We start from the raw sequence: 16706 nt of genomic DNA on the forward strand, positions 1-16706 counted from the left end.
GGCGGAGCCACGTCTGACTGACGCTCCCATAGGCCAATAGAAACATAACAATCGCCTTAAGGTCTGCCTTTTCGTGCTTATCGTTTACTGGTTTTAACGTCGGTTCTGCGATAACAAAAGTGCGCGATTTAGCGCACAAATCCACAGTGGAGGCCTCGTTTCGTGACTTTGTTACGCTTACAGTGTAAATAAAGCATTCTGGTAATGAAAGGAAATGTATATTTTACCTTTCTAAAAATGTTTACACGTATTTTTAATCAGCCCACGAAAGGTTACCAGAACTCTTTAAAGCTTTATATTTATATGAATTCAGTCAAGTTAAAATAATAATGAAATATTGACACAACCATAAAATAGAATCGAATAAAGCTCGATTTTTTTTTAAAAAGTATTCTCAAGTAGTCGGGATTTTTTTCTTTATTTTTTTCAGCTTCTTATAAAATGATATGTATTACGTTTTTATTGAATAACGATTTGAATCTCCCAACTTAAAGACATTCACTCTAATTCCACCTTAAACACTAAACCCACTACGGGGGACGGTCTCTCTCCCTCTTTCTCCCTCCAGTGGCGAAACCTTTCACTAAACCTGTGTTGTGTGTGTTTATTCAGTTGCCGTGTTATTCAGGAATGGGTGAAATGAGAAGAGCCACCGCTTTGGGGTCGCTTTGTGCACTTTTTCTGTTGACTTTGTGTTTTGCACAAGACACTCTTTGGCACTAAACGGACTTTCTGTCGACGTCAGCTTCAGCAGGACGTTTTCAAGTGAGTAAGCAATTTTCAGTCGTTTGTTTACAACGTCATTAGCGCGAAATATTAAATTAAGTGAGACGCTCATTTCAAATGTTGTGTTACTTCTCTACAAATATATAAGTTACATTGATAACTTATAAGAGAGACAGGTGACTAAATGTTCACCCCACTGGAGCAGTAGCTGTGGGCAAACACTTCTGTCCCACCAAATACTTTCCATGAATGCCCCCTTTAGTGTAGTGGCATGCCCAGAAATAGTTTGCGTGATAGCGACTTTTAAAAAAAGACGAGTAACAAGCTCCATTTAGACTACATGTAAATTAGCATAGTTTTAAGAACACTTCCTAAAATGCCGCAGAGTTTTAATTTCATAAATATGCATTTCTGCTCCTGATCCCTGAGTAAGGGGTGAAAAAATGTTGAGCAACACAGAGGACAAACCTAGCTGCAGATTATTTAAAGCTTACAGTCTTATGCTGCAGTGCTGGACGAAATCAACCTGCAGTTTTCAGGTTTGGTTCTGGGCTTGTTGATTTCACAAATGTTTATAGAATATCGCATTTGTTCTGACTTGAATCAAATCCATTACGTCCGACACCAAATGTTCTGCTGTAACTTCTTTTTCTGTATTTCCTTTATGCGGAGTTGTGAGATATGACTTCAGAAAATAAAGATTCAGACACCATGCCGGACCCCCTGCTCATCCAGGAGAGTGGGGAAGTGTACAGAAACCCCACTGAAGTGCAGATGAGTCAGATCGTGCTGCCCTGTCATGCCAATCACTGTGGGGAGCTGAGTGTTGGACAGCTGCTGAAGTGGATGGACTCCACAGCCTGTTTATCTGGTAGGAAAGGATCAGGAAAACTCTCACATGTACAGTTTAATCGGAGATTCTCTTCTCCGATGCGCCTCATTCCAAATGCAGATTAAAGCTGCAAATAAAGGCTAAATGATTGCATTAAAATTCTTATGAGCTTTCTGTAACTCTGCTTCTGGCAAGTCGCTCATTAACTCAAACATTTGAATGCAACTGCAACCTTGAATACAGACCATGGTAGCACCATTAACCATCCACCATCATTTCAACTGAAATATTGTAGGTGGAAGTAATGGGCATGAGTTAGAGTCTGATCATTGAATTTTTTAAACGTGTTTGATGCTGTTTGTTTTGTAATTGCTGTCACACCCACTATAATCTTCAGTCATGTTACGTGAATGCTCATATCACAGTGCTTATTACCTTCACTTTATGGAGCAGGGATATTTGCAAAAATACTCACAGGTTTCAGTGTATCACGAAAAATTGAAACTCGGGGACTCATGAATTCTGCTCTTACATAGAAGTCTGAGGGCCACTGCTGCAAAACGCTCTGTCACCCTTAGTGCTGCAGGCCCTTATCACGTGACCTCAGGGATCTGCTGGTGATGTATGGGTGTAAAAGCTCTGCTTGTCCATGCAGAGCTTTTACAGTCAAAACCAGATTGTTAAAGTGGACTCTGAAATTAGAAATGGTGTGACATGTTAGTACTTAGAAGACTTTGACGCTTTGCAGCAGCTTTCTGAACAGCCTGCAAATGTTCCAAGGAAGTTTTGTTAAAAAAAATTGACAAATTAATTACAATAATCCAGATGTGATGAGATAAAAGCCCGAATAACAATCTCCAGTCGTGCCAAATGTTTGATCTGGCAAAGTGTTTATGCCGGATGCCGTATGACGCTACCCCAAAGGGATCTGCACCTCTTTCCAGGATTGAACTAGGGAGCTTTTATTTGTTAGGAAAATGTGTAAACCACTACACTGTGGAGCCACTCAATAAGCCACTCTCCTTATAAAATGTAGTATTTTGCACATATGCTTTCTGCTGCACTGCTTAAGTTTTTTGTGTAATCTCTGATCTTCCAGCTGAGAGACATGCAGGTTGCTCCTGTATCACTGCATCGGTGGATGACATTCATTTTGAACACACCATAGGGTAAGGTATTAATCTTAGTACTGACTGCCAAGGTTTAATTCAAACTGAGTAATGACTGCAGAGACAACACGTTGCATGCAGTGCCAGGAGAGGAGAGAAAAAAGGGTCATTTTGGGATAAAGTGTCAACTTGAACTCAACTTTTAATAAAGTTTGAAGGACAAATGCTACTAAACAAGAAAGACAGTTTTATGGTTACAAATCATTAGTTATGATATTCTCCATAAATCTTAATTTAATTTTTTTAATCGTTAAAAAAATAAGAGGTGACTCATGAAAATATAGTAAACATTTCTTTCCAATTGCAGATAGCAAGTGTCATGGCCAAACATGCCTTGCTGTTGACTGAAAATTATGTCTCATAGCATAAAGGTTTCAGAGTATGTGCAGTACAAATACTTCTCCTTGTTGATAGTAAAGAATGGCGTCTGTGTCTGTCTCCTCCAGGGTAGGAAAGGTTGTTAATATCATCGCAAAGGTCAACAGAGCCTTTACGTCCAGTATGGAGGTTAGCGGGTGGCACTCTGTGCTTTTGGGATATTTAAACTTTTTTTTTTTTTTAGGGAAGGAATATAATGACGTTAGTGATTTGTTTCATCTCAGGTGGGCATTTTAGTGACTTGCGAGGACCTTTACACTGACAGGCAGTGGAAGGTTTGCCACGCCTTTGCAACCTTTGTTGCCAGAAGGACAGAAGCTGGGAAGGTAAAGAGCGCAGATCAAAATATGGGCAGAGGGGCATTTTAATAAATTTGATTTAACATCTCTGGCTTTTTTTTTTTTAAATTAGTTTTTTGTTGTGTCCTCACAGGTACAGCTGAAGCAGGTGATTGCTCACACACAAATGGAGCAGATGGAGTACAGCCTGGCAGCAGAGCGGAGGAGGATGAGGCTTATCCACGCTGAGATTATCACAGACCTACTGAGCAGCAGCACAGCTCAGCTGGGTACAGACATAAGTCTTTATAGCACACGGCACTTTAAAAACAGATTCATTAAACGTCCTTGTTTTTGTGCACTCATCAGGAGAATGCCAGGAGTATCAGGACGCTGTGGCAGCTGAGCGGACACGTGTTGAGAGTGTAGAGCTGGTGCTTCCGCCCCATGCCAACCACCAAGTCAGCACTTTTGGGGGCCAGATTATGGCCTGGATGGAAAATGTGGCTACAATTGCAGCAAGGTATGCACAAAGCTTTTCTATTTGTATACATGTAATTTTTTTCAAACAGCAAAAACATTTGTTAGATTACTAAGAGTTGGATAAGAGCTACGCTCATTGGCCACTTTATTGAGAACACCTACTGTAAGAATGGTCCAAAAACAACAAGATATCACGTGAGCTTTAGTTCCCTGGATGAAAATCCACGGTTACTCTACCTGAGTGTTGATGCTGTGTGCCCATCTTCTGCTTACTGCTTTCAGCAGGATAACGTGGCACTGAGCATTACAGTGAGTTCACTGGACTCAAGTGGGATCCACAGTAACCAGATTTCAATCCAACAGAGCACCTTTGGGATGTGGTGAAAGGGTAGATTTGCATCATGGATGTGCAGATGCTATCATGTCAATATCGACCAAAATCTACAAAGTTTGAAGGCAGCTCTCAGGGCAAAAGGCAATCCAACCTGGTACAATGAAGGTGTACCTAACAAAGTGGCCAGTGAGTGTGTATTATTGTCATGTGTGTTTGGTGGAAGCTAGCGGCACTACCACACGTATCGATATTCTCATCTAATTGCTGGAAAAAAGGAGATTGAGTTTCCAAAAGAGAAACTGTTTATTTGTAATGAGGCCAAACAAACCCAATCAAAACACTGTTTTTCTTTTTCCTTATATTTCGATGCAGTCGCCTGTGTAACGCTCATCCAACCCTGAGGTCCATAGACATGTTCCATTTTCGTGGCCCGTCTCACATCGGCGACCGACTGGTACTGAAAGCTATTGTTAACAATGCCTTCAAGCACAGGTGAAGCGACACATTATGACAAATATTTCAGAAAATAAAACAATTCATTAAATATTTAACCTTCTAATTTGTGATTATAACACTTGGAGCGCTGTTTGCTGGATGCATATGTTTTCTTTAACCCACATTCCTGCGCACACTAGCATGGAGGTGGGAGTTTGTGCTGAGGCCTACCAGGGTGGAGAACCTCTGCGCCACATAAATAGTGCCTTTATGACCTTTGAGGTGCTGGACAGTGACAGGAAACCATGCACGCTGCCACGGATACGACCTGAGCCTGTGGTAAGTTATCCGAGTGACTTATTTCTATATTTTTAGAGGCCCTTAGATGAAGGGTGAACTGAAAATAAACTTTTTTTAACATAGTGTACACAGTATACATATTAAGAATTTCAGTCTTAGATCATCTCTTGTTTTACAGGATGGAAAAAGACGCTTTCAAGAAGCTATTGCCAGAAAGAAGATTCGCCTTGATAGGTAAATATCTTCTATCAGGAGGAGCTATTTTTGTGTCATCTTATTTTCTGTCATATTTACGTTGGTAAAGTTATGGTTCCTCACATTTTGAAAAAGGCCAAAATGAGGCCGGTGTACGTGCAGATAATTTCAATGAGCCAAAATCTCAGGCTTTAGAGTACTTTAAAGACTCACATATTTTCAGTTTTTGTCAGCAAAGGAAGGCAGGTTTACTCTGAGCTCCGTTTGATGTCTCTGAGAGTAGATATCTCCAGAATCATCATTCCAGTCCACAGCTCTGCACATTGGATCGAAACCTTCAGTTTTTGAGGGCCAACGAATCAGATGCATGTTGGCTTAGCAGGAAGTGAGCTAAAATGGCTTGTTTTCAACTGAGGTGGCTGCACAAAGGCCCAGCACAGAATAACTACGAATGATTTTTGTACAATGCAAAGCTACCCTTCTACAGTAGAGTAGAACAGCTCCCTTTTAAAACAATTAGGGTTGTTTTCTGTTTATGTGTCAGAGTAACGATTGTTGTTTATTGCAGATTGTTTTGTTGACAGCGTACAGGTTAGGCTATTTAATGCTTTGCAATAAATAAATAACCAATATTTCTAAAAGAGTCACAATGAATCTATTCCCTTAGTAAATTAGTTAAATTACATTTTGAACCTTTTAAATCGTGTTTGTATGCAAACATGTTGTTAATCATGATGCATTATAAAGCAGTGGAACTGAAACGGTCTCATCACTGGATTTACTTTTTGGTCATATGACCGAATCCATTGTTTACAAGAGTTTGCAGGCGCTAATGACTTGGCAGACCAATGCATCACGGCTGAGCAGACTTTACCGCAGACTCGAGCAGGCATAATGAGTTCATTGTTCAACTCTAAACAGTGCAATCTTTATTCCTCTGTTTGATAACATGATGTGTTGGGTCATTGAGTAAAAGTGCTTGTGTTTTTGGTCTTTCTGTAGTGCCCTGAGCTACAGAACATCATTGCTGTACTTCATGTTTACAGGAAATATATCATCTCCTGCAAGCAAACTGAAGTGCCCTTGTCTGTTCCCTGGGATCCAAGTAACCAGGTGTTTGTTTGGTTTTTTAAATTTTTATCTAATTTTATTTTTGTTTTGTTAACAGAGACACTCAGAGCTGGATAATGCTACTGTATACAAAGTAACGCTTTATATTTTCAGATGTACCTGAGCTACAACAATGTCTCAGCGCTGAAATTAATGGACAACAGGAACAACTGGGTGTTGGCTTCGGAGAAAAATAAGGTCACAAATGTTTGCATATCTGTTCAGGGTATAGCTCATTGGATTTTCCAGCATTTTGCACAGTTATAGTGAGGTGCTCAAAATATGGGTCATAGTGTTTTATGTAGATTCTTTAATATTGCAGAATAGGTCAAGAAAACTATGTTAGCATAAGTCATTCCAGGAGCATGTATAATCACCAGTTAGGTACCAGAAATTAATCCTATTTATAGACACTGAACCTGCCTCCTCTTTGTGGATGTCTTTAATTCATAGGTCAGATTGTACACACTGGAGGAAAACCAAATGCTGTGTTTCAAGGTGGAGATGAACGTCAGAGTCTCGGCAGAGCAGACGTTCCATCTACTGTCAGACCTGAGGAGGAGAATGGAGTGGGACCGGCATTATGAGTCAGTACTTAGACACATTTGGTATTTAGCAGCATCATCTGAGTTCAGATCCTTTTACTGAGGAGAAAAGTTACTGTAAGTTTAACTATAGAGTGTTAGATACCACAATGAGGTACTGAAAGCTTGTGCTCAGAACAATAAATGTTCTGAGAAACGACCCCCCCCCATAACTCATAATGGTATAGTCCACTGACAATTCCCCAAGTAATTTATTTCACAAAAATGAACTGAAGCCAAAGGATGTGTGAAACATTTTTCTTTACTTCTACCACTTGACAGAAAAACACATTTTGTGTGATTGGACCACTCAAGGCTGATATGGTTTTTGGGACAGCCACATCTTGTAATGAGTGTTTCTGGAGACAGGAGGTCTGTGCAAAGTGGAAATTATTATAAATCACCAAATTTAACTAGTTTCCAGCAGGTTTGGTTTGATATTTATTTCTGACAGAATTTTCTGATTTCACATCCTCCGCTCACAGGTACTCGGTTGCCACCTCTGCCACGCTATTTAAATAAATCTTGGAAATCCCCCTGACCAGGAGGGTAATGTTAGATACAGTATTATTCCCATATATTTCCAGCACATAGGCAGTGTGGCTGTATGGAAGATAATCGTAGTTTATTGGACAGACTGTTTAATGCATTGCTAATGCATCTTTTAAACAAATACAGTAAACAACGTGGCTGACAGACTGTTACGTTTACATGTAATCTCTCAATGTCGTTCCATTATGGGACAAAAACACATGCAGCTCTTTATTGCAGTAGAATGAAAACGAACCCACTTATATTCACTGGATATTCAAAATAAACTCAGTGACATAACCGGATTGTTTAATGTGACATAATGCTCAATAATCTAAAAGCTCTAAACATCCACATCACTGGGTTTCAACTGCAGAGAGTGTGAGGTGATCAACCAGGCAGATGAGGAGGACACCATCTATCGCGTAGCTACACCCTCTGTCACTAAAGGGGGAAAGGGGAAGGACTTCATCTTGCTGGCATCTAGACGGAAGCCCTGTGATTCCAGGTGCGTTGATATGACCTTGCTTGCGTCACGTGATAATTTCGCACAAAACTCTGTGTGGGTTAAAATGTCTTGATGCTCAATCATCCAGGTGAGGAAATCCCACTCCCTGCTTCATGTTTGCATTTTCATAAGTTCTCATGACGCTCTCTGCCTTTGTCCATCTCAGAGATCCGTATCTGATCGCTCTACGTTCAGTCACTTTGCCCACTCACCCGCCCACGGAAGAGTACACGAGGGGAGAGGTGCTCTGTGCTGGCTTCACAATCTGGGAAGAGTCCAGTTCTGTTACCAAGGTTAGCCAAATGAGAGGGGCACAAACACAACCTGTAGTTGCTGGGCTGCATTTTTATGCTGTAGCTTTAAACAAGTCACCGCTCCAAAACTAAAGCAAAAAATGGAAAGGGTTAATTATCAGTCACACGCTGTGATTGCTGTGTTTCAGATCACCTACTACAACCAGGCCACACCAGGTGTCCTCCCCTACATTTCCACAGACATTGCGGGCCTCTCCTCAAGCTTTTACAGCGCCTTTTCGGCCTGCAGCCAATTCCTGCTGGCCAACAAGGATAGCTTGGCTGCTCTGCCGCCCTCTGTGCTGTGACACCAGTATTACCACAGTCTACTGAGACAAGAAGAAGAATCAGGAGGAAAGAACAGGATCAGCCCTCTTTGTTCGTCCCATTTCTTGTAAAGGTGCTCACAAAAGCCAGTAAAGTCCAACGTTAACTTTGAAACGCTGGGATTATAAAAGGCATTGGATTTGTAGAAGCTTCTACTTGTTTGCACCAGTAATAATGGTGCAGTAACGGTACACTATATTTTCAATGTTGGATTTGAATCCTCTTAGAGCCTAAACCTTCTGTGCAATATTAATTTATAGATTAATGGATCTGTTTTTGGTACGTAGTTTTAAATATTTAACAGAATCTCATTGTTTATCTTTAGACAGCCATGTTTTTATTGGCACTGCCAGTTGTTAAGAAAAAAAGAAAAATTGAAATGTTCAGTTTTCTTTGTGTATTTTGTATCACCTCGAATAAAGTCTGAACTGTTGATTAAACCTTCGATTGATGCAGCTAATATGTACATTTCATGTGTAATGATGCTGTATATTTTTTCTAGTCCACAATGTATAGTTTTGCACAAATGTAATTGAACTGATTGTATCATATGTGGACGCTTGATGGTCAAAAATCTTAAATCATGATTGAACTGAAACAATAAACTTAAAATTGTCCTTATTTGAACTATTTTATTGTTGCTCACTTCCCACTGGATTCTTGACCATTCTTAAATGAACAGAAAGAAAATCAGAGGAAACAATAACTCACAGTATTCCACTGTAAGCTTCTAGTGTTGTAACAGCTGCACGAGGCCAGCAAAGTAGAATAAAAAGGCGTCTGTGAACAATCTGATCTGGCAGGAGTCGGTTATGCTGTTTTCCAGGTATTTTGCTTGAGGCACAATCATTCAGTTATGCTCATGCTAAATAAAGGGTTGAACACAAGGATAAAAAAAAGACAATCTGCATATAAAAGGGTGTAGTCTGAACTGTAGAATTTCAGCAAATTTGAACTGTAACAGACTCAAACAAGACTGAATTTCAGTAAAACAAATGATGCAAAGATTCCTGGATTATTATCTTATTACAGCTCAAAACTATCTGCTCTGCAGGGAACTGAAACTTGACATTTGATGTCCTTGTTTCAGATTGGGGAGATACCAGCATTGTTGCTGTGTAACAGTAGAAATGCAGCATAGCTCTAACCTGTATCCGGAGCCTTTATGCCTCCATCAGCTCCTCACACATCACTTGGAGCAAGCATGGATCCTCTGGATGAATCTCTTCTCCTACAGACTGGCGTAACAACATGTTGGATCTCATGTCAGCGTTTCTGGATGAAGGATGTGAAGTTTCCTGAGTGCACAGTATTCAACCAAAGCATCTCCTCAGATCACTGAGGAGTTGCTGTTACGATTATACATACAGATATATCCATAGTATATGTTCCTTTTTATTATAATTATTTTTGCTATTAATTAATCTATAATTTTGTAGAGTAATATGTAGCAGTAATCTTTGTTTATCTTTTAAGAGACCATGATAATCGGTCCTTTAGTTTTCCTTTAGCCTAATGCCAAGGCCTTTTTTGCCAACCAGTCTAAATTTACACTTATGTTATCTTGGAGATACAGGACTCCATTTGTTTAATGTTAAAGCAACTCAGCAGGAATGCAGCTTGTAGGGTCAGTGTTCAGGGCAGCAGGCTATCACTCAGGCCAGAAATAGGTGCTTAGTATCGATCCTGGTACTGTTGTGATTTTGAGTGAGTAAAAACAACTTAATGTAACCGGTGTGTTCCTGCGTTGAGTCTGACAGTGAAAGGTAAAAAGAAAGTAAGTAACTCTCCCGCTCCAGCTCTTATAACCAAGTGTAAACAGTTGGGGCGAGAATTAGCATAAACCACTACAACTTCCAAGCTAACAAGACGTATCTGTTCACGCTAGCATTAGCAGTGCCTATACACATACGCGGCACTCGAGTACGACATATTCACAGCATCTAGTAAAGACAGGCGTAATGATGACAACAATGAACTAAAACACACGCTCGTTGAATGGATTTACTGTACTTACTCGAGGGCTCCGACTTCCTCCTCCCATTGGATAGCGCAACGAGCCATGTGACCAAACCCGGAAGTAAGAGACTGTCATTCCGTGGTGGAATATATATGAGAAATACTTCATTCTAGTTTCTATATTTAATTTGTATCAGAAACGAAAGTATGAGCCACGACTGTACAAGGAGGCTTCAAACTGCTACAAGAAAAAAACTCAGAAAGTTTAACTCTCTGCGTGGTGAGATTAAATGTCAATGATCTGACTCAATGTGCCTTGAAGTTTAGTCAAAGTAGCTATGAATGTTTTTTTCCTGTTTACCTGAAGGTCGAGAGGTGCAGCCTGGTGAGTTTTGGGATGTAGTGGTTGTGACTGCTGTGGACGGGAGTCAGAGAAAAGCGTATGAGCTGCAAATCAGCGAGAAAGTTGACAGAAAAGAGCTTCCTGTTGGAGTTCACTACAAAGTCTTCTCAGATCCTCCTGGACCGAAAATAGGTGAGCTAGTACTACCTTATCATCATCATCATCATCATCATCAGTATCAGTAGTAGTAGTTAGCGAAATGCATCACCTTTTTTACTGCATGGATAGAGCCTTATAAATAGCATGTCACATATACACATCAGTGACTGTACAGATTAAACATTTTACAGTTTTACAACTGTTTACGTTCACTGCCGCCATCTTGGATTGTTAACTCGGTGCAGGGCAGTCTGGAGACAAATATGTGCCAATACTGGGTCACACTTATGGGGCCTCCCAGTGGCACCTGGAAATCAGCAGTAGGTGACAATCATCATCCCATGTACCAGAAATTTTAATTGGTTGCTCAGCGCATGATGTTAGCGTGACATATAGTTAGTGGGTATTCTACATCAGCGGTCCCCAACCATTTTTGTGCCACGGACCAGTTTATGTCCTACAATATTTTCACGGACCAGCCTTTAAGGTGCTGATCAGGGGCGGAGCGTGGGGGTGGCTTACTGGGCTTAAGCCCGGGTCTTTTTGTCAGAAGCCCGGGGTCTTTTGGGGTGTAATTTTTTCATAGTTAGATGCTTGGCTGACAACTGTATAAAACAAAAAGTGCAAGCAATATTCGAAGCACATAGTGCACACTGTGGGAATTTACGACTGTGCGTGAATCCCCCCTGATATTGGTATGATCCGAGCTCAGACACTAAGCGACTGAGCAAGAGGGCGGGGCAGCTGCTGCCTGTGAGTACGCTGTTGAAGAAACGGAGCCAGCCATAAGGAGAGCTTAAGTTTGACCAGGTACCAAAGCAAATCATTCATACCGTACAAATAATGTAAATATGACGGTGCATCACGAAAGATTGATATCAAACTGATCACTTGACCAATATTATGTTACTTGCTGTTCAAGTGAATCAACAAATGGCGAAATGAAAAGCCGAACAAATGCTATTGTTTTTAGAGAGTCTTAGCTTACATGTGTTTATTTCATATTTTCAGTTCTTACCCTCCCCGACTAAATCGGTTTCAGTTATGTACTGAAATATAAGAATGGACATTAGAGGCTTCTTTCAAAGAAAAAACTCAGGTAAATGTTATTTTATATATTATGCTTTGTATGTTGTTCAGTATATTTCTATGCAAAACAAGAGGGATTTCAGTACACAGCAGGATATTCACATTTGTAACCAGATATTTAAATACACTTTAGGGAGAAAACATAAAACATTTTTACTGTACAACATCAATTTAGAGTAAACTTTTGTTTTAGATAAATATTGAAACATCTTTTGAATTAGTTAAATGTCAGAATAAAGAGAGACAGAGCTGTCTATTTTTTATCACTTTGATCAAAATTAGGAGCACATGTACACTAAGTTTATTGTTAATTAATAAGAAAACTGCAGACGATTCCATTCTGAGCTGCAGAAGCTTCTGATAGGTTAGTAGAGTCCATGTGAGTAAACTGGTGGCACAGCTGTGGATGCATATAAGGCAAAACACTGTTTCTGTGACATGGGAAAATCAAGAGATGTCAACCAAAACACCAGGAAAAGAATTGTGGACCTCCATAGGTGTGGCTCAGTTTGAATACAATTTGGTGCCATTTGCAATTAAGAAATACAGATAGTTTCTCTCTTTACTCTTAAAGTTAACAAATATGTTTTTTATATTTATCAATCTAAAAAAATAAACATTTAGTCTGATTTGATGTTACAATTATAAAAGTGTTTGTGTTTTGATCTGAAGAGTGTGTAAATATCTGGTTTCAACTGTATATTTGATGATTGTCAGCACAAAGAGGGAGAGAGAGGAACAGAGAGGGAGATGGAGAATGAGGACAGAACAGAGGTGGAACAAGAGCAGGTGAGACACACATGTTAGTCAAATGGTTGTTTACCAAAAGTATCACCGTATCACAGGTCCTCATGTATCTCGTACCTAGTGTTTCTTTTTAGGTTTGCTATTTTTCAAATTCTACATTTAAGTTATGCAGGCTTTTTTGCGCAACAAGGCTAAATAATTATATAAACTTTTCTCAATCTAAATAGTGGACTTTTCTTAGAATTAAAAAAACAAGTGTAGTGCAGGTATATGATGATTTTTAGTACTACTATCATCTAGTTCTGATTCTGTAGTCCTGATTTTGAACTGTTGTAGTCCTGTTTTAATTCAGGATCAGTTCTGGGTCTGGTTGAATTGGGGTTTAGTCCTCGTGTCTTGATACAGCCCCGACTTTGTTCTGCCTTGCTGCTTAATTAAAAAACTAGTTTAAGGTGTCCTGCATATGTGATATATATTTTTCCCTCTGTGAAGTCATTCTTTTTTGAAACTCAAAACAGAGCCTATTAATCTTTCAGTCATTTCTAACACCCCCCCCCCCCCCCCCCCCCAAAAAAAAAAAAAAAAAAATCCCACATGCGTACTACCCTTTAGGGCTAAGCCCCGGGTGTTTCAAATGTCTGGCTCCGCCTCTGGTGCTGATAAATGCAACAAAATAAAACCAGTGCAAAAAAGAAGATTTATTCATAACACACAAAATAATGATAAAAACCCTGAAAACCATAAATTTCGCACCCGAGCCTCAACTCTCGCGGCCCGGTGCCAAACGACTCACGGACCGGTACCAGTCCATGGACCAGGGATTGGGGACCGCTGATCTACATCACGACCTAGTGGGCATAAGCGTTCAGAAGCTAAATGACACAACACCTAGTTAGCATCCACATGACCATGTGACACTGCTCAGTCACGGCAGACCAGAGCTTTAACTCAGCTTGAACGCAGCATGGCTCAGGATGCTTGGACGTGCGCTAGGGTACAAGGGCCCTCTTATTACTGCTTGCAGCTTTAGTTATTATTATTATTGTTGTTATTATTACTCCTTGTCTTTTCAAGGGAATGGGGGCTCCACTCTGTACGCACTGCAGCAACTAAATGACATTTATGGAAAGTCTCTGGGCAGACTGAGAGTAATCCTGATTCATGCAGGTATTTCTTATTTTTCATTCTTAAATGTGAAAAATGATCTCCTCCTCCTCCTCCTCCTTCTTCTTCTTTGTCTTCTTTTGGCTTCTCACTTTACATTTTCAGTATGGTTCTACTTGTTTACTCCAGTATGAGCTGCAGTAACTGTCAGCATATTTCACTTCTACACAAAATCCAAAACACAGAATGGCAATATTACCAAGTCACCTAATAAAATATCTGTTATGCATTTCCACCCATATTTATGATTATATGAGTTTGAAGTTAGGGCCTTCAAATGAAAGTGTTTGGTCTGATTGTTCCACTGTAAATTACAGTAATGCTCACGTATTTTATAAAATGCAACATACTTTATTTAATTAATTCTCAATCTCACCTTTAAATCGCCTCCTTCTTCCAGGGGGGTTCAGTCAGCGTTTGCCCAGTGCCAGCGCTCTGGGAAAGATCTTCATGGCTGTGCCTTTGGGTGACCCCATCTTTCAGATGCTGGAGCTCAAACTAGCCATGTATGTGGATTTCCCATCACAAATGAAGCCTGGTGTTTTAGTGACCTGTGCAGATGACATAGAGCTCTACAGTATAGCAGAGGAGGAGAGTGTTAAGTTTGATAAACCTGGCTTTACAGCTTTAGCCCACCCCTCCCTGCTCTCAGTAGGAACCACCCACGGCGTTTTTGTGTTGGATCCACAAGAAAAATCTTCGTACTCAGAAATGGAGAATGCTTCCTGCCTGCACTTCCTGCACAAGCCAAGCATTGATAAGATGCGAGGAAGTGGAGCTGTGTGTAAGCAGCAGAGTGGATTGTTTACTGATTCTGAGTTTATCTACACAGACAGTACCTATTATGTGGACTTTGATACTGCAAAGTCTCTTCTTAATGTGCTGACAGAGTTGGGGCCATTGAGCTGTGAGATAGATGCATACGGGGACTTTCTTCAAGCACTGGGCTCTAAGGCCACAATAGAATACACCAACAACACTGCTAATGTCACCAAAGAGGAGAGCAGTCTGGTGGAAATCCGCCAGAAGATCTTCCACCTTCTGAAAGGGACTCCTCTGAATGTCATTCTTCTCAACAACTCCAAGTTTTATCACATTGGAACCACCTCAGAATACCTCTTTCACCTCACTGAGCACACAGCTCTGAGGGACGAGCTGGGTCTCCTGTCGTCTGCCTTCAGTGTGCCCGTGAATGAAAACCCTGAGGGCTCCTCTGGCTGCTGCATTATGTACAGTGTCCTCAATGCGAGTTGCTCTGTGGGTGCTGGATCAGTGGTGGAGTACTCCAGACTGGGAGCAGGAGTGTCTGTGGGTAAAGGCTCCATCATCAGCAGCTGCTGGGTCAGTCCAGGCCTGTCAGTGCCCGATGAAGCCTTCATGCACTCCCTTTGTGTGAACCACCACGACCAAACCAGCTTTGTTACTGTCTTCTTTGGGATTAATGACAATCTCAAGTACACTGTGGGCACTCCTGCATATATGGAAGAGCTAAAGTTTTTTGGGTTCACCCTGGAAAAGTGTCTGTCCATGTGGGGGATGGAGAAGGAAGTCCTGAGGTTCTCTGGTGATGCATCCAACTGTAATTTGTGGAACGCGTGTTTGTTTCCAGTTTGCTCTGACCAGCAAAGCTCTTTCTTAACATCTCTCAACATGCTGCAGGCCATCCAGAGTGCTTCTACAAGCCCCCTACCCAAAGACACAAAGCTAATGTCGATGCAGGAGTGTTTACAATCTAAGAACCTGGAGGAGATGTTGGAGCTCAGGAAGGGACTATATAAGGACATCATAAAGGGGAGATTGAGCAGCTAAAATGACGATGTTTATGCATATTTAGTTCATATGTAAAGTTTAATTATGTCTGTATGAGTTTGGGTGATGATTCAATGGTTAATTGTTTTGTTTTTGTTGTTTGTTTAAACAATCTGCAATACAAGCTTTTTATAAACATGGGGAGGGGTCCATCCAATTTAATTTGGTAAAACTTTACTTTTTTTTCCTTCCCCCCTCTGGACAATACCAATATCACCTGAACTTTTACCCCTTGCGAGCCTACCAGGAACGATCCTTGAAGCTCTTTTCTGAACTGAACAATTTCTGTCATATTTCAGGCCTATAGAACAAAATAACTGTGTTTGCATCAGAAGTTCATGAAGGTCATCTCTACCCATGCATCTACCCTTGGGAAAAAGACAGAATGTCTTCTAATGGTCATCAAACCACATCTTTATTGATATATAACCAGGTGTCAAAACTGTTCATTAGAGGTACAGGGAGGGTTGTCTTTATGAGGAAAAGGGTTAGAAGGACACGATCAGGACAGTAAAACCAAAGGCGAACTTCAGCCTTCTGTAAAACTTGATTAAAATGAGACAAATGTGAAATAAAGGACAAAAACAAACCTGAAAGAGTGCTGTTGCTTTTCTCTCAGTTCAAAGGTGTCTGATTATTCTCTTTTGACCTCTGGCATCAAAGAGGCATTTTCACCCAGAGAACTGCAGCTTACTGTTTCTCATTCAGACCATTCTCTGTTAATCACAGAGATGGTTGTGTGGGAAAATCCCAGCTAATCAGCTGTTTCTGAAATACTCAGACCTGCTTGACTGGCACCAACAACCATGCCACCTTCCAGTACTTAAATCACCTTTCTTCCCCATTTTGATGCTCAGTTTGAACTTCAGCAGGTTGTCTTCACCATGGCTAGGTCCACACGTACACGGGTATTTTTGAAAACGGAGATTTTCCGTTTTCGTTTTAAAAAATAA

The 16706-nt window shown here is 40.6% G+C and overlaps 2 protein-coding genes and 2 long non-coding RNA genes across 6 annotated transcripts; 3 read left to right on the top strand and 1 right to left on the bottom strand.

The window, feature by feature from the left end:
• Positions 1-6: 6 nt before the first annotated feature.
• On the top strand, positions 7-9110 carry acot11b (acyl-CoA thioesterase 11b). Of its 2 annotated transcripts, XM_085448601.1 has the most exons (17): positions 7-61; positions 613-765; positions 1399-1597; positions 2658-2727; positions 3174-3234; positions 3330-3431; positions 3538-3673; positions 3753-3906; positions 4573-4692; positions 4836-4974; positions 5114-5169; positions 6177-6243; positions 6355-6438; positions 6694-6827; positions 7732-7863; positions 8030-8156; positions 8306-9110. In XM_085448601.1, exons 3-17 carry the CDS (start codon positions 1408-1410, stop codon positions 8462-8464), a joined length of 1731 nt encoding a protein of 576 aa, XP_085304727.1. In that variant the 5' UTR covers positions 7-61; positions 613-765; positions 1399-1407; the 3' UTR covers positions 8465-9110. The 2 variants fall into 2 exon arrangements, with proteins under 2 accessions (XP_085304727.1, XP_085304726.1); XM_085448600.1 differs by lacking the exon at positions 7-61 and having other exon boundaries at positions 84-765.
• LOC146679953 (uncharacterized) lies at positions 6729-10580 on the bottom strand. The gene is made up of 3 exons (XR_014918029.1): positions 10501-10580; positions 9632-9758; positions 6729-6792 (listed from the first exon to the last, which is right to left on the bottom strand). It is a non-coding gene; the product is annotated as an uncharacterized LOC146679953 (long non-coding RNA).
• On the top strand, positions 10337-16342 carry fpgt (fucose-1-phosphate guanylyltransferase). Of its 2 annotated transcripts, none has more exons than XM_085448597.1 (4): positions 10337-10563; positions 10810-10977; positions 13855-13947; positions 14345-16342. In XM_085448597.1, the coding sequence occupies exons 1-4, from the start codon at positions 10482-10484 to the stop codon at positions 15751-15753; spliced, it is 1752 nt and encodes a 583-aa protein (XP_085304723.1). In that variant the 5' UTR covers positions 10337-10481; the 3' UTR covers positions 15754-16342. The 2 variants fall into 2 exon arrangements, with proteins under 2 accessions (XP_085304723.1, XP_085304725.1); XM_085448599.1 differs by having other exon boundaries at positions 10506-10722.
• LOC146679955 (uncharacterized) lies at positions 11524-13047 on the top strand. The gene is made up of 3 exons (XR_014918247.1): positions 11524-11754; positions 11956-12043; positions 12751-13047. It is a non-coding gene; the product is annotated as an uncharacterized LOC146679955 (long non-coding RNA).
• Positions 16343-16706: the final 364 nt, after the last annotated feature.

This window comes from Copadichromis virginalis, linkage group LG23 (genome assembly GCF_057382275.1).
Source record: "Copadichromis virginalis isolate Kocher_CV1m ecotype Utaka linkage group LG23, C_Virginalis_male_GT1.1, whole genome shotgun sequence".
NCBI classification, from domain to species: Eukaryota; Metazoa; Chordata; class Actinopteri; order Cichliformes; family Cichlidae; genus Copadichromis; species Copadichromis virginalis.